Source organism: Tinamus guttatus, unplaced genomic scaffold (assembly GCF_059628265.1).
Source record: "Tinamus guttatus ecotype Peru unplaced genomic scaffold, ASM5962826v1 Tinamus_guttatus_pri_ptg000655l, whole genome shotgun sequence".
Classification (NCBI taxonomy): Eukaryota; Metazoa; Chordata; class Aves; order Tinamiformes; family Tinamidae; genus Tinamus; species Tinamus guttatus.
This window is the reverse complement of record NW_028289189.1, coordinates 434462-461361: the sequence shown is the minus strand read 5'-3', so window position 1 is coordinate 461361 and position 26900 is coordinate 434462. Positions and strand designations below refer to the sequence as shown.

At 51.6% G+C, this 26900-nt stretch overlaps 2 protein-coding genes across 2 annotated transcripts in view; one reads left to right on the top strand and one right to left on the bottom strand.

Annotated features, from left to right (window-relative positions):
• PSMB3 (proteasome 20S subunit beta 3) overlaps positions 1–26900 on the bottom strand; it is a 226566-nt gene that overhangs the window by 117872 nt on the left and 81794 nt on the right. The window lies entirely within an intron of this gene.
• PLXDC1 (plexin domain containing 1) lies at positions 1493–15319 on the top strand. The gene is made up of 14 exons (XM_088536251.1): positions 1493–1547; positions 3400–3539; positions 4108–4251; positions 4509–4578; positions 4657–4779; positions 5000–5118; positions 5604–5703; positions 6942–7037; positions 7631–7712; positions 9524–9584; positions 10617–10752; positions 12311–12346; positions 13636–13796; positions 14859–15319. Exons 1-14 carry the CDS (start codon positions 1493–1495, stop codon positions 14976–14978), a joined length of 1443 nt encoding a protein of 480 aa, XP_088392377.1. The 3' UTR covers positions 14979–15319.

The window sequence follows — 26900 nt, the reverse complement described above, 5'->3', positions numbered from 1 at the left end:
CCCAACCCTGGCTGGAAGTTGGGGGGGGGGGCACAGTCTGAGCCCCCTGCCCCAATTCCAGCACCCCGAATGGGCATCCCTGAACACGGAACACGTGGGTTCAGTGTTTTGCATGGGGGGAAATGCAGCAAGGGCAGGAAACGGGCACGTTGCAGCGTGTGGGGCACGTTGCAGCGTGCAGTGGCAGGGGGGCTATGGATCCAAGGAGCCCTGAAGGGGGGGTCCTGCAGCCACTGGGGTCACTTGTCGCCAGATGGTGGCACTGGGGGGGGGGGCATGTGGCCCCAAAGTGCTAGGGGGGTCCGTGGGGTGCCGGGCCTGGGCTGCTCCGTGCTGCTGCCCCAGAGCAGATGCTGCTGCAGAGGCTGGGGGCAGAGATGGGTCATTTTTCCCACAGAATTCCCTGCTCGATGTGGGGATGGCAATGCGAGCACTGGGAGAGCACCCGGCTTTGCTGGTTACTGCTTCTAATTACGGCACTGGAGGCCGTGCCTGCACAAGGCGGGCGAGATTCATCACCCCTGTCCGTGCTGCCAGGGCAGGGGGCTGCGAATGGGGCAGATATCGCCACGGGCAGATGCACCTGGTCTAAAGGGGCATCTGGCGGGGTGTGAGCACCGTGTGTGTGGGCAGCCTGCCCTCCCACTGCAGCCACCGTTGCGGTTTTTGGGGGAAAGGGCAGCGTGGGGAGAGGCCATGTGAGCCCTGCGAGGCTGCGGGGGGGTCCCACTCCGGCCCTGGCGCCAGCTCCACCGCCAACCTCAGCCCTGGCTCTGGTGCCACCTCCAGCTCTGCCTCTGCTTCCAGCCCTGGATACATTTCTGCCTCCATCCCTGGGTCCATCTTGGGTCTGTCCACGGGTCTGTCCATGTTTCCATCTCTGGCTCAGCTTCATCTGTAGCTCCAGCTCCCGCCCGGCTCCAATCCTGACTCCATCCCCACTCCTCCACAGCTCCATCTCCATCACTGGCTCCCTCCCCAGCTCCATCCCTGGCTCCATCCCCGGTCCCCTCCCGGCTCCCTCCCCTGCTCCGTCCCGGCTCCATCCCGGCTCCCTCTCCTGTTCCATCCCCGCTCCCCTCCCGGCTCCCTCCCCTGCTCCATCCCGGCTCCCTCCCCTGCTCCATCCCGGCTCCCTCTCCTGCTCCATCCCCGCTCCCTTCCCGGCTCCCTCCCCTGCTCTATCCCAGCTCTTTCCCGGCTCCATCCCCCGCTCCCTTCCCGGCTCCCTCCCCTGCTCTATCCCAGCTCCTTCCCGGCTCCATCCCCGCTCCCTTCCCGGCTCCCTCCCCTGCTCCATCCCGGCTCCCTCCCCTGCTCCATCCCGTTCCCTCCCCGCTCCCTCCCGGCTGGGGCTACCGGCCGCGGTCCCGGGCGGCTCCGTACGCGGCTCCCGCCCGCCGCCGCCGCCGGCCCCACCCCCGGTCCCACCCCCGGTGCGCGGCGCTGCGCGGGGGCCGCGGCGCTGCGCGGGGGCTGCGCCGCGCGCACCATGCGCTGCCGCGGCCTCCTGCTGCTCTGGCTGCTGCGCGGCGCCTTGGGCGCAGGTAGGGCGGCCGCGGGGGCGGGCGGGGGGCTGCCCCGGTCCGGCCCGGCCCGGCCCGCCCGCGGCAGCGCTGCAACGCGGGACCCCTGGCTGCACCCGGGACCGCCCGGTTGTGCCTGTCCCTGGGATACCCACCCTGACTGCAACGCGGGACCCCCCCGGCTGCACCCGGGACCGCCCCGGTTGTGCCTGTCCTGGGACCCTCCTTGATGCACCCGGGAGCCTGGCTGCACCCCGAGATCCCTCCAGTTGTGCCTGTCCTGGGACCCCCCCTTGATGCACCTGGGAGCCCCTGGCTGCACCCCGAGGTCCCTCCAGTTGTGCCTGTCCTGGGACCCCCCCTTGATGCACCCGGGAGCCCCTGGCTGCACCCCGAGATCCCTCCAGTTGTGCCTGTCCTGGGACCCCCCCCCCCTTGATGCACCTGGGAGCCCCTGGCTGCACCCCGAGATCCCTCCAGTTGTGCCTGTCCTGGGACCCCCCCTTGATGCACCCGGGACCCCCTGGCTGCACCCGGGACTCCCTCTGGCTGCACCCGGGACCCCCTGGCTGCACCTGGGACCCCCCCCCAGTTGTGCCTGACCTGGGACCCCCACCTCGATGCACCCAGGACCCCCTGACTGCACCCGGGACCCCCTCAGTTGTGCCTGTCCTGGGACCACCCCCCTCCTTGATGCATCCGGGACCCCCGGCTGCACCTGGGACCGCCCGGTTGTGCCTGATCTGGGACCCCCCCTTGATGCACTCGGGACCCCCCTGGTTGTGCCTGTCCTTGGAGCCCCCCTCCCCTTGATGCATCTAGGACCCCCTGGGACTCCCTGATTGTGCCTGTCCTGGGAGCCCTGCCTTGATGCAGCCGGGATCCCCTGGCTGCACCCGGGATCCCCTCACTGCCCCTGGGACCCCCTGGCTGCTCCCAGGACCCCTCATTTTACACATCCCAGGACCCACTGGCCGCAGCCAGGACCGCCCTGTTGCAGCCAAGACCCTTTGGCTCTGCTCATCCCGGGACCCTCCTTGATGCTCCTGGGAGCACGGTGTTTGGCCCATCCCAGGACCCCCTTGCTGCTCCGGGACCCCCTGGCTATGTGTGTAAGCCCTCTCCATGCTTGGGGCTTCCTGGTTGTGCCCATCCCGGGACTGCTGGCTGCTCCTGGGACTGCCCGATTGTAACCAGGACCCCCTGGTTGTGGCTGTCCCGGGGCCCCTTGGTTCATCCGGGACTCCCTGGCTGCCCCGTCCTGGTGCCCTCGCTGTGTCCAGCCCTGGCTGTGCCGGAGCAGCGAGTTCCGCGATCCAGGGCGGATCTGGGGAGGGAGCCGGAGCTGCCTGTAGCTCCGGCTCCTGTTCCATCCCCAAGGGAAGGGCTCCGCTCCGCTGGGCGCCCCAGACCTCCTCGCTGAGACCTGGCGTGCTCAGCACAGGGAGGGCAGGCTGGAGCATGGGGACACTGGGGACACCGGTGACCGGGGCACCCTGCCAGCGCCCGGGGTCACCAGTTCGATTCCTCCCGCCTTGGCCGGGGATGCCACGCTCCAAGTGACACCGTTGTCCCTGCCCAGGCCGGGCTGGGGGCTGCTTTCGTGGCGGGGCGGGGGGGTTGCATGGTTTTCCCCGCTTTCCTCCCTGCTGTCGTCTTTGCTGCACCCTGATCGCCTTTACCCGCATCTCTGTAACTGCACAGGGGCTGAGACCCCCCAAACTCAGCTCACCTAGGTAGGATCCACCTTGGGGCAGCCCCTGGGGAGGGCTTTGCAGCTGGCAACTGCAGAGTGGGGGGAGTTAATCCCAGAGGGCAACTGAGACCCCTCCGGAGCGGAGCAGCCTGGAGACCCCCCTCCTTGTGCCCCCAGGACGCCCCCCCGGGGCCCCGGCGTCCGGCGAGGGGCGGCGCCGGGTCCGGGAGAGCGACGACGGGAGCCGCCTGAGCACGGACCTGGGGGGCGGCAGCCTGGCCATTGACACGCTGCCCCCCAACGGCACCCGCGTCGTGGTGAGCGACCGCGGGCGGCTTTCCTAGGAATAGGCGGCATCTCCCAGGAATCCCGGAGCAGCCGGGGCCGGAGGGGCTCTGCTTGGAGCTGGGTTTGCACAAGGAGAGTTGGATACTGGGCTATAATGTGGGTACAGGAAGGAGGGTTTTTCACATCAGGATAAGGGAGGATAAATTATGGAAAACAAGCAAGAAAGAGCAGTTTGGGACAGGTAACGCTGGGTGAAAAAGGAGGAGCCAGCAATAACCGGGATGCTCCCAAGCAAGCTGTGTTTGCTGGGAGAAGGGTCACCCTGGCGGGACCAGAGCTGAGAGGTCCCTGACGTGGAAGTGCCCAAAAAGGCCAAACCAGCCCCAAATGCCAGCGCGCTGTTCCCGGTGGCAGCGGGTGACGCCTCGGGCTCGGGACATCCCCATGAGTCAGCGGTGAGGTCAGGGGCTCGGCAGCCAGCGCCTCCGCGCCCGGCCCCGTTTTATTGGGAACGCATCGGGAAGGGCGCGGGAAGGGGGTGCGAGGAAGATCCCGGGGTGCCCGGCTCCGCTCCGACCCCTTCCCGTCGCGCGACAGGAGGATGATCACAGCTACTACGTGTCGCGGAGCTACGGGCCGGGCGATGCGGCCGCCCGGCGCCTCTGGGTGGACCTGGCCGCGGGCAACGGGAGCCAAGCGAAGATCCACGGGATCCTCTCCAACACGCACCGCCAGGCCTCGGTGAGCCCCGGCCCGCGCACATCCCGCCTCTCCGAGGCCACGGCCAAGATGCCCTGGTAGACGGCAAGGTTTGGGAAGAGCGTTGCCTTCCTCAAGCCCCGTGTGTCCAAGGGGACCCAGCTCCTCTGCTCTCGCCATGAGCTTGCTCCAAAGGGCCAGCGGAGCCGCAGGGCGATGCCACCTCCCCGCGCTCTCCGTGTCCCCGCGGGCCTTCGCCGGGGTCCCTTGCGTGTGTCTCACGCCGTCTCCTCCCGCAGCGGGTCCTCCTCTCCTTTGACTTCCCCTTCTACGGCCACCTCCTGCGGCAGGTCACCGTGGCCACGGGAGGTGAGCGGGGGGCGCGCGGGGCGGCGCGCGGGGCGCGCGGGGACCCCCGCGGCTCCAGCGCCCGCTCCGTCCGCGCAGGCTTCATCTTCATGGGGGACGTCATCCACCGCATGCTCACGGCCACGCAGTACGTGGCGCCGCTCATGGCCAACTTCAACCCCAGCTACTCGCGCAACTCCACCGTGCAGTACTGGGACAACGGTGAGCCCCGCGCCCCGCTCCGGCCGGAGGAGCCGCCGGGATGCTGCAGCCTGGCGATGCCGAGGTGCCGGGTGTGCGGTTGGAGCTCGCTCCAAGCGCGCTGGAGGAGGAGGAGGAGACCCTTGCATGAGCTTAAGAGGCCCCACTGCTCCCGGCAGCCGCTGGGATGGGGGGACACGAGGAGGGCGAGCGGGACCGATCGCCCCCGGTGTCTCCCCAGGGACGGTTTTCGTGGTGCAGTGGGACAAGGTCTATCTGCAGGGCAAGGAGGACGTGGGCAGCTTCACCTTCCAGGCCGCCCTGCACCGCACCGGGAGGATCGTGTTCGGTTACAAGGAGGTGGGAGATGGAGCCCCCGCAATGACCCCCAGCCTGGGGGCGCCTGGAGGGGGTCCCTTGGATATAGTGCATGTGCATGGATATAGTCCATATGTGGATGTAGTGCGTATGGATACAGTGCACGTGAATGGATATAGTCCGTGTGTGGATATAGTGCATATGGATATAGTGCACGTGCACGGATATAGCCCGTGTGTGGATATAGTGCATATGGATATAGTGCACGTGCACGGATATAGTCCATGTGTGGATATAGTGCATATGGATATAGTGCACATGCATGGATAGTGTCCGTGTGTGGATACAGTGCATATGGATATAGTGCACGTGCATGGATATAGCCCGTGTGTGGATATAGTGCATATGGATACAGTGCAGTGCATGGATATAGCCCGTGTGTGGATATAGTGCATATGGATATAGTGCATGGATATGGCCGTGGGCTGCAGTCCCTGGGCCCACGGCGCCGCTCTCCCTGGCTGCAGATCCCCGTGCCGGTGCTGCGGATCAGCGCCACGCAGCACCCCGTCAAGGCCGGCCTCTCCGACGCCTTCATGATCCTCAACCCGGCTCCCGACGTGCCCGGTGAGTGACCTCCCCTGCTCACGGGCCAGCAGCCCCGGGTGCCGGCGGGCCCAGCTGGCCGCGTGGCCCCGGCCCATGGACGTCTTGTGCTTTGGTGACGCTCGGCGGCCCCGGGGACATCGCGGTTCTTGCCCAGCGCGTTGAAGCCGCTGTTGGCAGCCAAGCCGCGTCCCTGCTCTCCAGCTGAGGAGGAGCGAGGGCGGCTGCAAACGCGGCAGGGGGACGAGAGCCAGCAGTGCCGGGATCGAGGCTCCTCCAGGATCCGATGCCGCGCTCAAAGCTGGGCTGTTCCTGCTCGGGAGGGGAGCGTTGCCCTGGTTTGGGGGCGCGTTGCACCAGGTTTGGGCTCTGGGGCACCAGTTTGGGGTCTCTGGCTGCTTTTTTAATTTTTCTTTAAGCGAGAAGCCCCTGCATGTCCCGAGTGCATCACACACAGCCCGAGCATCAGCCCCGCGCCGTGCCAAGCACTTCCCTGCGCTGTGTCCCCATGGGACGGGGCCGGCGCCCACGGATTTGCCTTTGGGGACATGGGGGGGACGTGGGGGACGTTCCCCTGCTGCCTTCGCTCCTGCCTCCCGCGCGGCACCTGGTGCTGCTGCTTTTGCCTGTTATTTACAGTGCCGACCATCTGGCCCTCGTTTATGGCTGGTTTGGGGAAACCCTCGAGCGGGAGCAGCCCCTTGGTGTCCCCATCCCCGTGGCTGCTCCGGGGCCACCGGCACCGCGGGCAGGGCCGGCACGGAGGTGCAAGAGCCGAACCCTGAGGAGGGGAAGGACAAGGCGCTCGGGCAGGAGAGGGGAGGGAAGGCGAGAGCCTTGGAGCCGTGGCAGCCTTGGAAGCACCGCTTGGATCATCCCCCTCGGGGCGCAGAGCCAGGGAAGCATCTCGGCTGCTGCCAGCAAGTAAATTGATGGCAGAGAGAGAGAAACTGGGAGGACTTGAGTGCGGGACGGACCCTCCGGCCCCCTGGTCCGGGGGAGCCGGGAAAGGAGGCGGCTTCGGAAGGGCCGGGAATTGCAGCCGGGGAACCGGGCAGGAGCTCGGCCCGGGGGAGGCTCCAGGCTGTGAGTCAGGGCCAGGCAACGTGCTGTGCGGCCCAGGCTGCTCTGCGCGAGGCCTGGGCGCATCCACGTGGGGAGAATCCGTTTGGGAAGCAGAGGGGCAGCGGGAGCTCCAGCCTTCTCCTTGGCAAACAGGAGCTCTGTCTCTTTGCATCCCTGCGCGGCTCCCGCTGCAGAGTCACGCCGCCGGACCATCTACGAGTACCACCGCGTGGAGCTGGACACCAGCAAGATCAGCAGCCTGGCGGCCGTGGAGTTCACCCCCCTGCCCAGTAAGTGGGGCCGCTGGCCCCGTGTCCCTTGGAAGGGGACAGCCTTGGCCACCCGTCACCGCCTGGCCGGGATGGTGTTTGCAAGCCCCATCCCAGTCATTCCTGGGATATAATTTATGGAGGATCCTGCTAGCCGGGCGCATGGAGGACACGCACACGCGTGTGCAGGGCACGTCGGCACGCGCAAATGTGCAGCGGAGAGTGAATCTGCCAGGAGTGCACCAGGGCCGGGCACTTCCGCGGCCTCCCCGGGGTGTTTTATGACAATTTTACCATCCAGCAGGGTTGCTGCAAGGTGGATCATTAATACACAGTGTGCAGGACATAGGGGTTTTTCCTCCAGAGGTGCCTTTTTCCCCTCCGCAGCAGCTGGGGTGGTTGAGAACGAGGTCTCCCGAGGAGCCCTGGCTGCACAGACCGTCAGGGTCTCCCTGCGGGGACACGTTAAACCCGCTGCAAAACGGCCCTTTCCGCGTCACGGTGCCAGAGAGGGCCCCAAGTCCCTCCTGCTGGGCTCCTCTTCCAAGCCCGTCGCGCTGCCGATGCCGCTTCCCGGCGCTCCGGCTGCCCCGCGTCTCCTCTCTCTTTTGCAGCCTGTCTGCAGCACCAGAGCTGCGAAACGTGCGAGAGCTCCGAGCTGACCTTCAACTGCAGCTGGTGCCACGTCCTGCAGAGGTACCGGCCTCGCTTCGTGGGGTTAGGGCTTTTCTTCTGGGGACACGTTGTAGGCAGTGGGCTGGGCTGAGCTTTTGGGGCAAATGGAGAAATTTTAGCCCCTTTTCCATCCCCAGGCGAGGAGGTCTGGTCTCTCTCCTCCTTCAGCTCAAGAGGAGCATGTGAGAGTTTATTGAGGTCTTTCTTTTTTGCTGAAATATTTATTTGGAGCTGGCGGCAGGGGAGAGGACCCAGTAACACAGATCCTCGCAGGCAGCGCAGCCACGTCCCTGCTTCAGAAATCCCCTGAGCCCCTTCCTAGGGGCACCTACTTTGCTCCTGTCCCTATCGCCTCGCTCGAGACCTTTATGCTCTTGTCTTCCATGCAAGAATTGCAGCGAGGCCTCAGCAGGTACATCCATGGCAGCTGGAGCAGGGAAAGATCCTGAGCCATCAGCGAAACTGCCCTATAAATCAGCGTTGATTCATTGCCTCTCAGTGGGCTGGGGCTGGAATATCACCAGAGCCAGGGGAACATCATTTTTCAGTGACAGTTGCTCAGCTGGTGGCCTCAGATGAGAGGATATTATGTTCTCGCAGCTGAGTTGTGCGAAACCAGATGTGGCTTTGGTAGCAGAACCGAGCCCGGGATGCAGCGTGTCAGGCTGGATCTTGTTTGGTCTGAAACCCAGGTGTCCAAGAACGTCCTTATTCCACATTCATGGCATAGGCAGCCCCGGCGGCCAGCTCGGAGGGCACAGCTGCTTATCCTTGCACTTAGTGGGTATATTATGGTTCCTCCTGGATGCTTTGGCTGAAATACCAGCTTCCCGTGGCCGGAACGGCGCGTAGGCAGCTCATAGTGAAGAACGTGGACGACAGATACAAATGGCAAAACTTTTCCATGTCGGGGAAATGGCAGGCTGGAGCCATCAGGAGCAGTTGAGTCCACTGCTGTCTTGCCGGCTCTCAACTAGGCTGGTTTTGCAAAGCCAACATGTTTTTTCCGAGGAGGCTGGTAGGATTTGGACTCATATCCTGAGCCCAGCTCAATGATTTAACCCCAGATTTTCCTTTTAGCTTGTTTTTAGCAGTGTGGTTTGCAATGTTGCTTTGCCGAGCCCCTAATTGCTCTACGTCAGCACAAAAGCGCTCGGTGACTCAGCAGGACCTCAAGATCTTGTGGCTTCACCTCGTTTGTTGGCTGGTAGTTGGGTAAATGACTGCATGGATGAGCTGAACCCCTGATTCATCTCTTGGTAGTCCCAGGGGCTTTGCAAAGGTCAGGGTTTTGTTTCATTCCCTCGGTTTTTGTAGAGATTTCGCTAGTTGGTGTTTTCTTGATGCAGCCTGTAATTTCTTTAATGTTGCTTTTCCTGTGCAGATGTCGCTGGAAAAAAAAGTCGCGGAGATCATGGCCTTGCTCTGGCATAGAGTCCAGAGAATGGAAAGTCAAACTCGGTCTATATATTTTTCCTATTTCTCTGTGTCTCTGTTTCCCTTGGAGAAGCAGTGTTGACCCTTTTCCTCCTCTGTAAAGAGGAACATTTGGGTCCTTCCAGCACAGCTGTATTGGAAACTACATGTCTTTGGAGACCAACTTGTGTATAATGTTTCCAGTCCTCTGATATTTGTTTGTCCAAGTATCTATACACCGTGCCCACTGGGGTGGTGTTTGGGATTCAGAGGCAGCTCAGGAATCCTCGCTAGGAATGACGCCCATGTAGAGGGGTCAAATGGGCATCGCTGCTCAGCCCCGAGCGCTTGCTGGGTCTCGCAGGGATTTTCCTGCTGGAAATTCCTTCCTGGGTTCACGTTGTTCGTCTCTGCAGATGTTCCAGCGGGTTTGACCGGTACCGTGAGGAGTGGCTGTCCTACGGCTGTGGCCAGAGGGTAAGATCCAGCGAAGGTCGCCTTAGGCTGATGGGACTCGAATGGGATGTGGATTTTGCTGGCCAGGAACGGCGCTTACGGTGTGTTCTTATGATGTAGCTCTTACAACGAGACATTTAGCTACAGGTGCAAAAACATAATCAAAACAGTTTGTTTTCCAATTTGTTTTGGCTGCCTGAACGGTGATAAAAGCCATTTTGCACGTCCTGTACTGAGGCTGCTAAGAACTAAAGACAGTGGATGTATCCCAAGTTGCAAAAATCATTCTGAGCTCCACTTGGCCTGTGCTGCTCTGGAACGGACCGAGTAGCCCTTTAGATATCCCTTCCCCATTGCAGCAGGGCCACGACACACTTGCAGGGCACATTTCCCCCTGCTCCTCTGAAAATAGATGCTCCATCTAATCTGGTGCTACATGTCCTTGCTCTGCTGGTCTTGCTCCTGTGCTGGCGGATGTTCAGCAGAAATGCCAAGTAAGTTAAGTAATGGTGCAAGCTGGGATATTCTTTTCTCTCTCACCTTCTGAATCATGACTCTTATTCAGGCTGAAGGATGAAGAAATTAGCCCTTGTGATTGTTGTCCTTGTTAGTGCAACTGCCTCTGCAATGGTTGAACTCGTTTCTTTGTCTCAGAAAGAGCAGTTTTAATGAAACATCTGTTTCTGCTTTGTTTTTTTGCATTTTTTTTTCCCACTGAAGACTCAGCTTTGTTCCATGTTTACCAAGAGGACTGAGGGAGGGGAAGGGAAGTCACGGGACCTACGCTAAGGTCACGCAAGGAAGCCAGAGCGGAGAACCCTGCCAGATCACGACCATCCGCCCTCAGTGGTTCCCAAAGTTTTCCACCCATTTTTCCCACTGCTAGGTGACCCCCTGCCACTTTTCCAGCACATCTGGACCATGTTCCCCACCTCCCCCTTCCCGTGGTGGAACCCCAAGGGCTTGGGAACCACGGGTCTAACCTGTAGCTCCCTGGTGCTCTTGTTGGAGCATTGCTAGGAACAGAAGTCATTTTTTCCTTCTTCCTTTCAGTCGGATGAGAAGACGTGTGAGGATTTAGCAGAAGATGACCGCTACTCGGCACCGCCTGACAGCTCTTTCTCGCCGTTCAGCGAGGATGTCACCACCTCCACGTCCTCGCTTTTCATCGGCAGCCTCACCACAGAAGGTACGGGCAGATGGGGCGAGCAGCTGCCGCAGGGACACCCTTCCTCAACACTTCCTCCTGAGAGGTCTTTCACTCTGATGCCTAATGAAGCCAATTAATATCCAAGAAAACGCAGTAATATTCCTGGCTATGCAGTTGTTGAAGCGCAAGGGCAGGGATGGCTAGAGAAGGCAGCGGAAAGGGCTAGGCATGACGGAGGAAGATGAGAGAGGAAGATGCTGTGGCAGCTCAGACCTTCAAGTGGGAAGAGTTTTACAGCTGCCTGAGTTGATAACAGACCAAATCCCTGTATTCCCCAGTGGACAGACTCCCTAATGCCATAAGAGAAGTTAACACCGTAACTAGGGCCTCATGTTTTTAACATCCTCACCGGTGACTTGGGGCTGCCGGCGCTCTGTGCCTGGTGGTAACATGGTCCGGACGTGCGGTTGTCCTCTGCTTCGGGACGGGCTCATTCTAGCACGAGAAAGCTCCAAACGAGGAGCCGGGTCTCCCTCGAGACACCCCTGTTCTACAGCTTGATAACCCTATTAACGCAGGGCTGTCTCCTCAGATCCTAGCGGCAGGTATCACTTCAATTTTGCTGCTTAATAGTCCCTAACGCAAACTGCTAATTAGAATAAATAGAAAGGAACATTAGTAATTGTCCTTCAGCAACGGGAAGGAGTTGGGCCGGGGGGAGGAATGGGGCGCCTGGCTGACAAAGTTGACTTTGAAAGGAGCAATTAAAGGAAGGGGGAGCGTAACACCACCACTGAGATTATTTTCCAACTCGTCGACAATTCTTGGAAGAGGAACAAGAGGCTTTTTGTGACATATTCAAGCATGAAGTTAATTTGTAATCTTGGAAGGAAACAAAGCAGCCAGCTGCATCAGGCAGCGAGCTTTATCTGGAGAAGGCAGCTCGGGAACAAGCAGAGCGAAGGGTCCTGCCCTCTGCATCCGCCCAGCCCGGCCGCTGGAGCCGCTCGTGGGGACGTTTGGGGACGTGTCTGAGCAGCAGAAATTCTGGATTCGGCTTTTGGCTGGATTCTCCAGCACTCTGTTGTGGTGAACTTCAAGAGAGGATAAGGCCTTGTGCAATAAATCCTGGTGCTTTCAAAGTGAAATGAAGAATGGCATTGGACTCTGTGCCCCCCATGGAAGACAGCTGTGGATTCCCCTTGATTTCCTTGGGATAAATCCAATATTAGCAGCGTGTTTCAGCAAATGCCATAGGCTGAACATAGACACCCACAAGGCTGGGGCCCCATCCAACATCCATTTATCATTCCGCATTGCACACTGGGCATATTAATGACTGATTTCTACAAATATTTGTGCTTCAGGTGCCTCTTTTGCAAAGAAATCCAGAAATTGCTGTCACTACTGTTTTGTTTTCTGGGTGCCTTTCTCCTCTACCAACCCGAGAGGTGAAATTGTCACTGATGGTGCAAGTGCTGTGCAGAGCAGTGTGTTCTGCCCAAGGCCTCCTGTTCCACAGGAACGACAGAGCAGGGCAAGAACAGAGAATATCCTAGAAGTCTAAGTATTTTTTTCCCCCATTTTCTTCTTTCAGATGATACAAAGCTCAATCAGTATGCAGGAGGCGATGGTAAGTCCTTAATCTTCTCTTTGCCTGTTCACGTTCTTCCTAAGTGAGAACATGTTACACTGAAATCAAATGTGTTGGAGGGTTGTGATCAGACCGCAGAGCGGACAGGAGAGGCTGAGATTGAAGGATGTAATCAAGACAAAAATCCTTTGTCCTTACCCTGATTAATACCAATTCAGACTGTGAAAAGTGAGACCAATCTGTTTCAGCCTGATGCTGTTTTTCTGCTTTCGCCACCTTCTCCGATTTGACAGGTGAACTAAGATGATACGTTTTTGTCTTTCCTATAAATTCTCCTTCTTTGCGTAGTTGCAAAGCCCTGCTGCTTTTGAATTCCCCTGCTATGCCAAAGAGCATTATAAAAGCCAAACATAAAAAGCCTCCTTTCCATTAGCCCATCTCTGTTTTTTTCCACCTCTGTTCTAGCAAATCCCTTCTCAATCCGAGTGTGTTAATCAGCCCCAAGGACAGAGAAGGGAACTGTGACCATAATGCTCTTCCTAATTCCAGAATATGGGCAGGATCTCAGCGCTTCTGCCTCTGAAATCACATTCCCAAGGACTGTGGGCAAATGCAAACCACAAGCCCATGTCTCTTAGCTGAAAGCAGCTCCCAGAAGTTAAACTGGCTGAACTGAGTATAGAAGCAGTTCCTCCGCAGGCATGGGGCCTTTGAAATCCATGACCTTCCCCGTTTCAGCCAAATTACTCCCCAAATGGCTGGTAATGTCACTGTTAATATATGCTATATACGCCCTCCGTAGCTCTGTGCGATTGAATATTCATAGCCAAGGACTGAAGGCAAGCTGGAGGGCTGCGGGTAAGACATGCTAAGGACACACTCAGCATATGGCTAATGGCTTTCATCCGAGTGAGCATCCAATATATAAAGAATATGGATGCAGGGGGCGGGAGGGGTGGTTACTAGATAGTAGTTGTTTAATCCTCTTTCAAAACAGCTATTGACACCATCTGATGCTGCAGCTCAAACAGTAAATTCAGGGTAAGGACTTACTTCACATGAATTATTTTTAGGTATTATTTAGGTATCATATTCCAAGTTTGGTCTAGAATGTGCACTTTTGCTATGTGAGCTCACGGATGCTCACTGGTGGCCCTAGCTCCCTTACTCCCCTTCTGAGCTAGGCAATAGCGGGTGAAGTTGCTCAGTGTTTCATGTAGTGCCCTAAAGAGAGGAAAAAAAAAAAAAAAAACTTATTTTTTTCTTTCTGTCCTTTCTTTTACCAAGAGCTCGGTGATTCCAGCCTTAACAGAATCCTCTCTTTGCAGGTACGGGAAGCAGCCTTCCCTCAAAGAAGGCAGGAACCCCCATCCACACAGGTACTATTGTGGGGATCGTGCTGGCCGTGTTGCTCATTGCCGCTATTATCCTTGCTGGAATTTATATCAACAGCCATCCCACGTCAAATGCTGCCCTGTTCTTCATTGAGGTGAGTGGAGAACCGTATCACAGGCTATTTTCTCTCCCTCTGCTACCATCAGCACAACAGCATCAGCTTGCAGTTAGTTGCTGGTGATGTTTTAAACCTCATTGCTCTTCCTCCTACACCCGCATTTTATTTTGTACTCTTTCATATGCTCCCTTTCACATGCTGCCTTTTCCCCCATACAACAGCAGACTCTTCCACACGCTGCATGAGTGAGCGCACACAGCTTGGCTGGAGGACTCAGTTGGAGCTATGACATAATTGAAATTGCTGCCTTTTGAATTGCCCAGCTGGATTTTGTTGACTAAAATTGTCAGAGTTAACTGATAGATGTTATGCCATCAGCTAATTTGTAAGTGGTGGTGTGAATGCTCTAAATGCAAGATTTTAATTCTCAGAAAGATAGGGGGTCTGACAATCTCCATCTGCTGTTAAGAGCCAAAAGGCTGCTTGATACAGGCTCCGAGGCAGGCAGAAGTGGGCTGAATCCTGGCATAGGAACCGCTGTGGAGGGAGTGAGCAACACGTAGCCCTCAGCCTTTCCCTGTCACTCTGGCTTTTTCCTACAGCACTTGTCTTTCCTCCATCTGTCTATTCAAAGAGTCAGGCTTCAGAGAATTGATCTATCTGGCCCCTATCAGTTTAGTACCTGAACAATTCACAATATTTAAAGCGTCTCTCTTCACAGCAACTGAGAAAGTCCCTGTGTTGCTGATAAGGAGGAGAGACACAGAGAGATGATTTGTCTGTGGTGACACAGGAAGCCAGTGGCAGCCCTTGGCTATTAAGCCAGGCACAGGCCATCCTTGTTCCAAGACTGATGTGAGAAGTCACTTACAGTTTCCACTTCCTCTGCTCCTTCTTTTGACCTTATTAGGGGGGTCAGTTCAGTGAGATTGATGCTTTGTAAATGCTCTTTAAGCATGAAGTGATTTTATTAATAAAATGTTGAGCTGTCACAAGACAGCACTGGTTTTGTTTCAGGACGGAGTTTCAGCTTTCCCAGCTGGCTCGGAGTGAAAGGCTCTGTCACAGCTTCTGATGGATCTTTGTTTCTGTCCACAGCGAAGGCCACATCACTGGCCTGCCATGAAATTCCGAAATCATACCAACCATGCAACGTACTCCGAGGTGGAGGCCGGCAGCCACGAGAAGGAGGGCTTCGTGGAGGCCGAACAGTGCTGAGCGCCTCCTCCCCTGCGTCCTTAATGTCCCACGTCCCAAGCGTTGGAGTCTTCTGCTGTTCTATTGCAAAGTCTTTCCCCCGTTGGAAAAGAAACAGCAACTAGAAGAAAAAGACCCACCGGAGCATTGAAAAGAATGAGTCGGGGCAATGCGAGGATGTCACTTGCCTGGATTCCTCAGGGGACAGCAGAGCCTGAAGCAAAGGCAGCGAGTTGCGACATCGGATTCTGCCTGGAATCTAGCACCAAAGCACTGGATGTGCCAGGAGAAGGGAAATCTTATCGATTTTAAGGACAAAGCCCTACAGAAGATTCACCGTCAGGTTATTTGATAACAAATGGCTTTGAAGCACTTTCTAGCATCTAAATATTTTGCTAAATTACCGACTATGACTCTTAATCTAAATGAGTCAGAGGGTGAAAAATCTTAGATTTCTTTTGCACTGTCACCAATCCAGCAGGAACAGAATAGCTTTTAATGAGAGAGGATGGAGATAGAGCACTATCAAAAGCAGTGTTCTCCCAAGGGCTAAATCTTGAAGTAAATCCAAGCTCATATTTCATGGGAATTTCACATAAATAAAGAATGAAGGCATACATGCCATGGTACGATTAAAAATCTAAAAATCACTTTGTTAACATCACAGTGTTTAAAGCTCACTAAAGTCAGTGGGTATTTGATTATATCTGTAGTAGACTCCTGGCACGGATTTGTACCGATATCATGATTCCAGGATTTGACCCTCCTTAAGGACTTGCGTGCTAGAACTCTCAGGGTTTTCTACAATCAGAATTAATGAATAAGCCTCAGAAATATCCTATCCTACTTCCACAGACATTGGCTGGTGCAGGATTTGGCCCTAAACTGAGGGAAGTTTGTATTAAAAAAAAAAAAAAGACAGTGTCCAAAGTCCAGTGTAAGGTAAAATTTTCTTTCCCCCACCAAATAAAAAGTGCTGTGGGCTGTAGGGATTTTTTTTTCTGTTCTTTTTTAATTCCTTCTTGATCCTCAGTTATTTATTCTCATATCATGTTTGGGACGTATTTTATCCACTGGCTGGTTCAGCTGTCACTGAGGGTGATTACTGCCAAAGGCAGGGTCTGTCTAATTAATGTTTTCCTTCTCATCTGCTGAATTTATATAGCCTTTGAAGATAAATATGGATGCTCTGTGGCATCTAGACCCCAGATTATACTTCTTCATACATAGTCACTAGGGAGACTTTTGCTGCATCTTATTATGGCCTAAAGACACCAAAACACTCAAACAGGGTAAGTCAGACTGCGTAGTGCCAAGTTGCTGTGGCCCACACAGTCTCTCTTTGGAGATATTTTGAAGATAAACATTATTCCTAAGTAAAGTTTTCAGCTGCCAGATTGTTTTCTCCTCATTTCCCTCAAGTAGGATGAATTCAAAAGCACGCTGTCGTCTAGTTTTTGCTTCAGATCTAATCTGCTATGAATGAGTTATAAACTGGTAGGGAATTTTCTCTGGATTTAAATGCTTTCAAATAATGGCCTTGTTTTGACTATTTTTCTTAACACTCATAGCCAGATTTTTGGGGTATTTCTCTTCCCCTCCTACCCCCCAAAATACCAGCCTATGTTCAACAATTGTAAAATGCTGCAAAGTTAAAAGAAAATAGACTTAATCTAGTGTGTACTGAGCTGTATCATTGCTGCATTACTGCAGCCAGAATCTTAGACAGATTCCAAAAAAAAAAAAAAAAAAAAGGAAAAAAAGAAAACAGACTAGACATTTAGGTGGGGAATAACTGCATCCCAGTGCCATAGTGCAGAAATAACTGAAGCATATCAAGCATCTGTACTTCAGGGCAGATGCCAAGGTCTGACTGCCTGGAATTAAAGACCTTTATTAAAAAAATAAAAATAAAGAGCAGACAGGCTATTCTGTAGGTGTCTAGGAGATGTTTTGTCCACCTTTTACTAAAGGATATGGTATGAGGATATCATGAGGCAGAGTTCAGAGTCATGTTACAACGTTAACAGCTCTGTTTCATGAACTATTTGTGCTGGAATAGATTAAGACGTTGCTGCCCATAGTCATGTGTGGGCCCTGAGCTGATTATTTTCAACCCATCCAGTGTAACCAGTGAGGGATCTGCTCAGGAGCTGCCTCTGCCCAGGCTGGAGAAACGAGGCACTTGCTGGCTGTGTCTCAAGTTGAAAAAACAAAATCTGTCCTACCTTTCATCACGAGGGTTAGCCCCAGGCACTCGATGTTCACATCTGGGAAGCTGGTGAGTCAGCAGAGAACAATCTTTTCTGGATTTTCTTTGCACGTGACTTTGTTGGGGAAAACGGTTCCATTGCTGATGTCTAGAAGAAAGAAAAACGTGTCTTTACCACCACCAAGTACTGCTCTAATATTGAAGCAAACAGCAGAGAGGAGTCCGGGCTCAAGTATAATGCTTTAATGCTGGCTACACCAATTAAAATGCAGCTGAATCAATACTCCCGTCCCATCTGTGCAACACCGTTGACTTCAAGATGCTGGTTAATCTTGCGAGTCTCCAGGGTCAAAGCATGAACACAACTCTACCATAAAACGGTTTTGATTATGCTTTTAATCACGTGGCTTCTGTAGCCAAATGCTGAAGTTTTACTTTGGATTCAGAACCCATCATCTGGGCTTCCTTCAAAGAAAACGAACGCACATGTGTATATGGACCTGGGTATTTTATAGCTATAAAAGGGGCTGGACTATATGTGCTCAATCCATTGCTCAGCTGGTTGGCAAGGGGTTGCAAAGTGCAACCACCTGCTACGGCTCCTACTTGTCTTTGCAAGCACAGTTGCCCTCGCAGGCTGTAGCAACAGCCGAGCCCGCTGTTGGGGCGTGAGGGAACCGCCTGTCAACAGGCAGAAAGTGACAGCTTCAGGCTGGCCGGTGGCCGCGTGTCTGTGCTTGGCACTTGTGAAAACAGACCATGGAGAGACAAAAAAGGCCTTGGTTCTGCTCTGCCAAAGCTGGTGGCGAACCTCTGCTTTTCTGACATTAAGGGGAGCACGATCTGGCTCAAATCCCTCCTCTTAATATAAGGCCTACTTGCCACATACTTGAATTTACAGCACAGTTGGACTATTCGGGGGAACTAAAGGCACTTTAACTGTCTTTTAATGCAAAGTATTTACTATGGATTACTTGCATGGAACACAGTGTTAATATCAAAAAAAAAAAATCTTCCTTTTTGGACTGCTTTGTTTTCAAAATAAAACATGCAAAGGATTATTCGTTGTGTTATACAAACTTCTCTGCAGAATGGGAATTCTTTTCACCTTGTATGCTTCTAATGACAATATAAAAATACAAGCCGTTTAAGGAGCTTTTTTTTAAAGATCCCTCGAGTCCTTTTTCTGCCTTAGTAATAAGACATCATAACCGGAGAGGTTCCCAGGATAGAACTAGGGTAAAAACTCATATAATTGAGGTTTGAATCAGAACTATAATTTTCTTCTAATTTTATTCTGATTTTTTTTAAAGATTTTTGCAGATTTTTCAGCTTAAACAATCAACTTGGCTGGGTCATTTTTTTGCCTTCAGCCAACTTCGGTGTTTTGATCTCTGCACTAGTATCAATTTTGTGTATATAAATCCCTTTAAAGTTAGTTATTAGAGACCTCTAGGTATATTTCTCTGGTTTAGGCATCCTGCTGTGTTGTATATTGAACTTATGAACAAATCAGCCTAATAAAGTACCCGAAAGGAGGTTATGAACTGCAGTAAAAGGCCACTCCTGCAATTTACTGCAGAAAGCAGCACATTAAGTCCAGTGGGAGCTTTGCTGAAGCTGTGGCCATGCTACACCCTCAATAACTCATAAGAACACAGCCAGAGCAAGCGCTTACGCTTAACCCTTTGCATGCCCTTACCTTGCAAACTGCTACATCACGTAGAAACGCAGAAAACGGGGTAATTTACTGCTGCTTCACATCACCTACAAGAGGGAGGCATGAGTGCCATTAGAGACACAAAACCCGGGTCTCAAGGATGCTCACACATGTAGGACAGGGCTGTGATTCGAGGTGGTTGGAGTCACTGGAGCTCCTGGTGTCTCAGCTCCTCATCTCTAATACGTGAGCAGGAAACACTGGTTTGCCCAGGGCTGTTTAGACTGCAAGCTCCTTGGCCTGGGGCTATTCCGTAGCGGATACAGGCACTTTTCCTTGCTTTTCTTGTGCTTGAGAAGCTAAATGCATCATTTTCCAAGCAAAACATTGCCTTTCGTAAACAAGCACCACCATTTGCCTATCTTATTTCAATGGCTAAGACCATGTGGCAGTATTAGAAACAGAAATAATATATTTGCCTGTCTCTTCATGCCCCTTTCCCTATATGTTTGTCCCAGGTTGGGAGGATTTGGGCTGACCTAACACAGACTGTGATAAATGAATTTAAACACAGTAAAATAATCCTGCTTACCCAATGCCTTGTTCTGGGTGTTCCTTGGAGCAGAAAAGCAGCAGGTCACTGTCAGCCACAGCTGTGGAATAAGCAATACTTGACCCTGCTTCTCATTTCGACTTTTCTATTATATATATATATATATAGGCAATAATATTCATTATTTTCCATGAAAAGCAAGTACTTTATAACATGCAAGTAAGCAAAGATTGGGAAAAAAAAAAAAAAGTAATCTCTTGAACAAATAGCTTTCATGCTAAATCTCATCCCAGAAAAAAATAAAAGGCACCCTTATAATTAAATACATTAGCTGTTATGCAAATAAACAAGAGTTTGTATAGTGGAAATGCAGCTGCACCCTCAGGTACAGCAGGATGCTGAACTCTAATTAATGGCACTGAAAGCAAGTGAGGAGCAGATTGCTACAAAAGGGCCTGTGGCTGGTGGAATAAAATCTCAAATAGATGCACAGCTCTGAATCTGCAATTTTTATCAACTGCTGTGGAATGAAGTATGGCTACAACAGGGAACAGGGAATTAGAGCTCCTGAAAGCCTCCCTTAATTGAATATTGAATTTCTTTATGCTTTATCTGGAAAGTAGGGAGGGGAATCATTTCTTTCCTCCCAAACAAATTGCAATTTGTTAGTATTTGCAAAATACCTGAAAACACAAACCCTTCTCACCTGAGCATCTGCAAGGGGAATAATATTATTTACTGATTTTCTTCTTCTTGGGCACACGAGGAGGGTAGAGGGGGGCATCCCACAGCGCAGTAACTATCCGATATCCTCCAGCACAGCCAGACTCAGGAATGAGCCCAAGGGAGCTCTGAGCTCTCTTTTGTTGGTTTCCTCCTCAATTTGAGCTAAAAGTCATAAAAACTAACTTTTCAAATTATTTTTAAACAACCTGACAAAATCTTCAACATGTACTGGCAGAACGTTGCCCTCTTCCTCTGCATAAAATACATAAAAATGCAGGGTTGTGTTGATACAAAAATTGAAAGCCCTTTATATTTGTTTTCTTTTTTTTTTAAAAAAAAGGGGGGAAAAAAAAAGAACTGAAAAGGTTTCCTATTCTGGGAAAAAAAAAACCCAAATTCCTCTCTTTAACAGTCAGTAAAGAGATTCTTGGTTTTATATTTCTAAAGAAAGCAGCAGAGTGAACAAGCCTCCCATCACTGCTCTGCAGCACCGAATCCGTGCGCAGTTCCCGAAATACCAAGTGGACTCCTGGAGCAAAGGGAGCTCCTGCTTCAGCCCCTCCTGGTTTCTTAGAGGTACATGAACTCTGATGAGGAAGCCACGATTGGGGAAAAAAAAAAAAAAAAAAAAAACAGGTATTTATGGTGGTAAAATCTCTATGCTTTGACATAAGGAGAACCCCCAAACCCACTGCATTTCCTGAATCACCTGCAAACTTCCCTCTGGAAACAAGGTTTTTCCTGGCGTTTGTCCCATGCAAGGGTCTATCAAAGCCTGGCAAAACGGCAATAAAAATGGCAAAAAAAGACCACGAAGCAGAGAGGAACTGGCTGCAGTGACTTCCTATGTGTTGTGCAGCTTCCCGTGGCTCAAATGGGTGATTTTCTGCACGTTGTGCTGACAGGTTCCCATCTGTTTGGGGCTGAACATTGCATGTTAAAAAGCAGCAGCAAGGACGAGCAGCAGCTCCTCTGACAGGTTCGCTGGGCTCTTCAGAAAACCAGAGGAATTTCATGAGATGCTAATGGATTCTTAGCAATCCATTCTCTTTTTCTGCGCTGGTATCTACTTTGTCGCTGAAACTGGAAGATGGAGGGACACTGAACACTGGAAAAATATATGGAAGGTTTCAAGATCCTCTGTTGAAATGCACCATAAGGGCAGAGTATTATTTATTTGTCTCAGCGATGATCCCTGTCTGACACGATGTGGGAGAAGCAGGGAAGAAAGGGAAATGCTGCCATTAAACCCATTTCTGCCCTCCTCACACCCTGAACCAAGACACTGAAGGTGCAAAGAGGAACAAGGACATCTGGAAACTCCACATATTGATGGAGATCCCTGCCATAATTTCCTGAATTCCTAAGTTTCAGTAGGATGCAACTGTTTTTGGCTACTGCAGTGAGGATAGGGATGATGCAGCAGCACAGAGCACGGGGGATCGGTGCAGTCAGGGTTAATCTCAACACCCACTTGCACTGAAGGATCAAGTAATTGCTTGAGCTTTTCTCTGTTACCTATTCTGTGATAAATATTCAATTATCTTCTTTTTAATTCCCCTTGCTGCATCTCCCCCACATCGCCACATTCTGCGGTAAGAAAACAATAGGAAAATTGTACTTCGCATTACCAAAACGCCGATGGGCTTCTTGCAGATCACGCTGTCTCATCACACGTGTTTAGAGCTGGGCTGTTTGTCAGCCTTCTAACGCACGGCCAGCAGGCCCTAAATAGAAACGCAAACCAAAGAGAACATGGTGATTTTTATCCTGAGAATTCATTAAGGAGGAGGACACAAAACAGTGCCTTAATTCGCTCCATATCCTGGCACAACATGCAGCAGAACCAGCGCGGGATGAGTCAACCGGTTCCCACTAATTGTACTTTTTTATCATTTTGCAACAAGCCGTAAGCAGCTCTCTGCAAGTATAAATGAAAGGCGATGTCTAAGCTGCTTAACAACATCTCAGAGCCTCATTGAAACCTCGAGAGGGAATAAACATTTGGCAAATGCGGAAAAAAAAATCATTTAAACAGAGTAAATACTGGAGAAGTTTTACTATCTAAGACTGCATATTAAGTGACATGAAATTTAGCATGCATTATGTCTTTCTTATGTGGCTTATTATTATTATTTCCATTTTCTAACATGTGCAGTAGATGCTGTTCTTATTAACAGTGGGCCTAAGGGTGCAGATTTTCCACTATTCTCTTTGGATTCCCACCACATTGGCTGTTCTTTTAGTACCCCAGCAAAAACTCAGGAAACCACAGAAGAATCTCAGCTTTCTGGCTGCTGATTGCTCAACAGCTTTCCAGTTATTTAGGAGGCTTCTAGCTCTAGAGGTTGAAGGGAATATTTGAAAAGGGCAGACAGAGCTCCAAAAAGAAGTCACGTATAAGGCAAGGTTGGGGAGGCCGAACATGTTAGCTCTGCAGTATTGAGACACTCCAAAATAGTGCATAAAATATGTGCTCGAGAAGGGTAATGGGGAGCAAGGGACAACCCTCCCCTTGCAAAAATAGATGTTTGCCCTCTGCAACCTGCCCAGGCATCGCAGACCGTGGGGCCCTTCATGAGGGTTGCAAGGGACCTCCAGTGGCTTCTCCCATTCCCTGCCCTGAAGCACGGAAGCCTTCCTGGCTTTCCCTTAAGGAATTCCTAACTCAACAACGAAGGCCTTCCTGGTTTTCCCTTAAGGAATTCCTAACTCAACAACAACTCCCATTTCCCATTTGCATTTAGCTCCTTCCCATTTCCCATTTGCATTTAGCTCCTATACTTTAGTATATTTGCTGCTACTCTCCCAGGGTTCTACCACCTTTCCCCTCCAAATTAGGCATGCATGACTTTGGATTTATGAAAACAGTGCTGTTTTAAGAGCTCTAAACTTTTATCTTGCCTACACTGCCATTGCAGAGGAATTCAACAACATGCTTAAAGTTTCGGTGCATTTACAGCAACCTCGTAGCTTCCCACAAGTTTTACAGGCCTAACGTGCTCGGGGCTTTTTGGAAACCTTTGCACTAACTACCTGCCTTCCAAATGCTGAGCATTCAACTCCATCGACATCCTGCTCTCCTTATTTCAACATTGTCACCGTTGCTATCATTGGCAGCAGCAATACGGCAGCAGAGACACAAGGGGTATTTTTACCAGGCTTACGTAACGCTGCTCACACATGCAGCGTAGGCAGGACGAGATAAATTAGGTACAAAACACCAGGGCACTCATGCATAGATTAAGTGCTTAGCACTCTAGTAGAATCAGCATCATAGTTAATAGCGACTCGATTGTGTTTTTTTCCTCATGAACTTTCATCCCGTCATCTCAGAACAATTTACAAACATCGCCTGGATTACATGCCCTCCAAGGCAGCAAAAAAAAACCCCTGTGACTCATTCAACCAATTTAAAACAAACATGAGAAAATACTTTTTCCACACAACACGTAATTAAATCACAGACTGCAGTGTCACTGCTGCTATCAGGAATTATGGCAATCATAAGATAGTTAGACATGTTTGTGTAGGTCAAGCCATCAGTGCAGAGGAAACGTGAGGCTGGCTGTAGCCTCGGCAAGTCCTTAAACCCCTGTGGATCCGGGAAGTTATGCCAGGACAAGGATTTGCCGCATATGCGCCCGTTTTACTCCGCTCTTTTGCTAAGCAATTGCTTCTGGTCTCTGCTGGAAGCGGCTCGTCTGGAGAAACCACTGGTTGCTCCCAGGGTTGGGAAGAATTAAATCCCCTAAATATATTTGCTTTTAATAGAGTAAGTTTTCCGAAGAGGCTAAACTGCATAAACTATGCTGTAATGTCATGGGCAGCACTTTATTTTTGCACACTTGACTATTTTACCTTTGCAAGCAAAAATACTGCGAATGTGGTTACATCATCACGGCATCCTCACTCCCATTTATTTACCCTGCAGTTATCAAACGATGCTCTATTTTTATATTTGCTTTTTGTTTTGTCTCTACTTCGCTTGCACTAAGAAAAGTCCTTCCTTCAACAAAGTTCCCGGAAAATAAAACAAAACGAAGTCTTGGGGAAAAAAAATAGCCCACAGGGAACACGGCTTTCAATCCAGCTGCAGCTCTCTGCTGCCATCGTATGGGAAAACTGTCCTAGGAGCCACGAGAAGTGAGGGTAACCCAAGGGATTCAGTGTCTATCCCCAAGAGAACCAGCTACTTTGGAAGGGGAATTTGTAAAGCAAATGACACTATGTAGAAAAAAGTGCTTTGCTGGTGAATAGGAGCCGTTTGCACAGTGGAAATTACCCGGTGTGTTTTGCAGGGCGATGCAGCAGGGGCTGCACGGCCATTTGCAGCACGGCCTCCGCCAGCAGCACCGCGTGCCGTGCTGGCACCGGGCCCTCTTTTTTGTGTTCCAGCACCACAACATCGCTCCGTCGTTAACCCGCATCCACGATCCCGGGTGGCCCGTGACGAGCCGGTCCCACAGCATCGCCGCCGACCGTGCAACGCGGCCCACGCGGACCCGCGAGGGCCACGCTGCCTCAGGCGGCCGTGGCGACCTGCCCAGGGCAGGAGGGGACCGAACAGCCGCCCTTGTCCCCCAGGTCGCCGCGGCCACCACGGCGCGCGCGACCCTCGCGCTATGAAATGGAGGCCCAAGAGCCGCCGTCATTATTTATTCATGAGGGGGGCGTGGTTACAACCGCGGAGCTCCATTGCAGGGGGCGTGTCCTTATTGAATATTTAAAAGGAGGGAGTGGTCACGCGGGCGGGAAGGTCCTTGAGGCCGTCGCTTCCCCCCCCCCCGCCCCTCGGCGCTGAAAGGGGCGGGAAAAGGCGGGAAAGCCGAGGTGATTGAAACTAATTATTACAAGTAAATTAGCGCAGCCCCCCGGGGGAGGGGAATCCGCAGCTCACCACTGCTAAAACAAAATGTTTCCCTCGGCCATGTCAATTTCTTCCCACGGAGAACGTGCACTGCTACTTTTCGTACTACTGCACCCGGCCCCATTGATAACTAGCGCCTGGAATTGTGTTTGTCCCAGATTTATTTACAAACATCCCTGCTACAACTAAAACACCCCCACAGCTGTGTGTCTATGTGTAAAAATCCTTTTACATGACTATGCCCAGGCCCTCCCTTTAAGCCAAATACAGTAGATAAGAGAAACCTGACTGAAATATATATGTTTTGAATTAATTACAGCTAATTTGTGTCACTTTTTAACGTTTTCTTTTCTTTTTAAAGGGATTTACAGCATGGTTTTCCCCAGAGACGGCCGGGTCTGTTTGCGCCCCCCCCACTTCCGCTGCTGCCTCCGTTTCTCTCAGAGGCCGCCTGGCCGTACCCAGGCTGCGGCTTATTTACAGAGAAGTCATTTCCATGAGGTAAAACGCTGCTTAAAAAGTGTTTCTTGTAAGTAAAAAAGGGTTTCCTGTAAGCAGGTATTGGCTGCTGTTAACTGGATGTGGATTTGGAGTTCCAGGGCCCTGTGCTTTTGGCAAGCAGGGCCACGAAGGGCAGATTCAAGCCTGTCTCGTACCTTAGCTTGAGGCTGGTTGTAACCCCACTGATCTCAGCCCAAAAAACACATGTTGCCGGGCGGTTTGTGAGGAAACTCTATAGACTTTGTCTGGCAGAGCCAACAAGTACACAGGGAGGCTAAATCTGACTCAAAAACACAGCGAAAAGGGCAAACGCAACCAGCCCATCGCCCACGGCGCCCAGGATGCTCCAGGCCACGTTTTGAGTGCTGGAGTTTTTTCCATGCATATCGACCAAGAAAAATAGAAAATTCAGTCTGAGTCAATGTTTGCAGTCACTTGTTTTGGGTTATTTGTGGCCAGGCAGGGAAACAAAAAGGTGCCAAGCGAGTAAACAACCTTTTGTAAGGAATGTTTGTCAAAATGCTAACGTTCAGAAAAATACCTGGTCAGAACAAAAGGGCGTTCATTACCGAGAATTCCCCAGCTGTTTAAAGACACAATAAATGTTCTAGAGAAGGCTGAAAGTCAATACTTTCTGTCCTGCAAACAAATTAGCTTATAACAACAAATAAGATGACTGTACTGTGCATTTAGGTTGTTAAATATTTAACATTTACCTTTCAATCTTCCAGTCTTGAGTAAGCAGTTCTCCAAATAAGTGGAGTCCCGGCAGCAGATGCTGAGGGCGCACGGACCATCACCACGTCCTGGCTCAAATCCCTAAGAAACACCAAACGTGTTGAGTCGAAGAGGAAGCAAACGTGAGCTTTGGGTCATGGCTGTAATCTTTGCCCCGTAAAACTTTCTGCATGGGCTCGTTTTTTGCTCACATTAATTTTACCTAGCTCTGCTCTAAGTTAAAATAATCGTCGTCGATTCAACTCCAATTTCATTGAAAAGAAGCAGACTGGGTTTGGCCGAGTACTTCTAAAAACATCCCATGTGTTGAAATATTTCCCTCCTCCTCTTTAAAGCATAACTGCAGAACCAAGGTTAAGGTTTTCAAAAACACTCAAAGATGCCATAAAACTGTAGTGGCTTTAGGAGGACTGTTCTCTAAGGGAAGCTGGGGGAAACAAAACGTATTGTAGGATTGAAACTTTATTTCTAAAGCACAAATCAGAAAAAAAAAAAAAAGTAAAGGAATTGACCTTTCCTAAACACAGTTCAGTACTGTTCTGTTTTTAAACACAAATTGTACTGCTTTGCACTTTACATGCAAAATAAGGCATAAAACTTCCACAGAATTCAGACTCTGATTTCTTTGCTTTTAAAACATAACTCTTCATATAATTATGGCTTTATGGGCAATTTCTTGATTG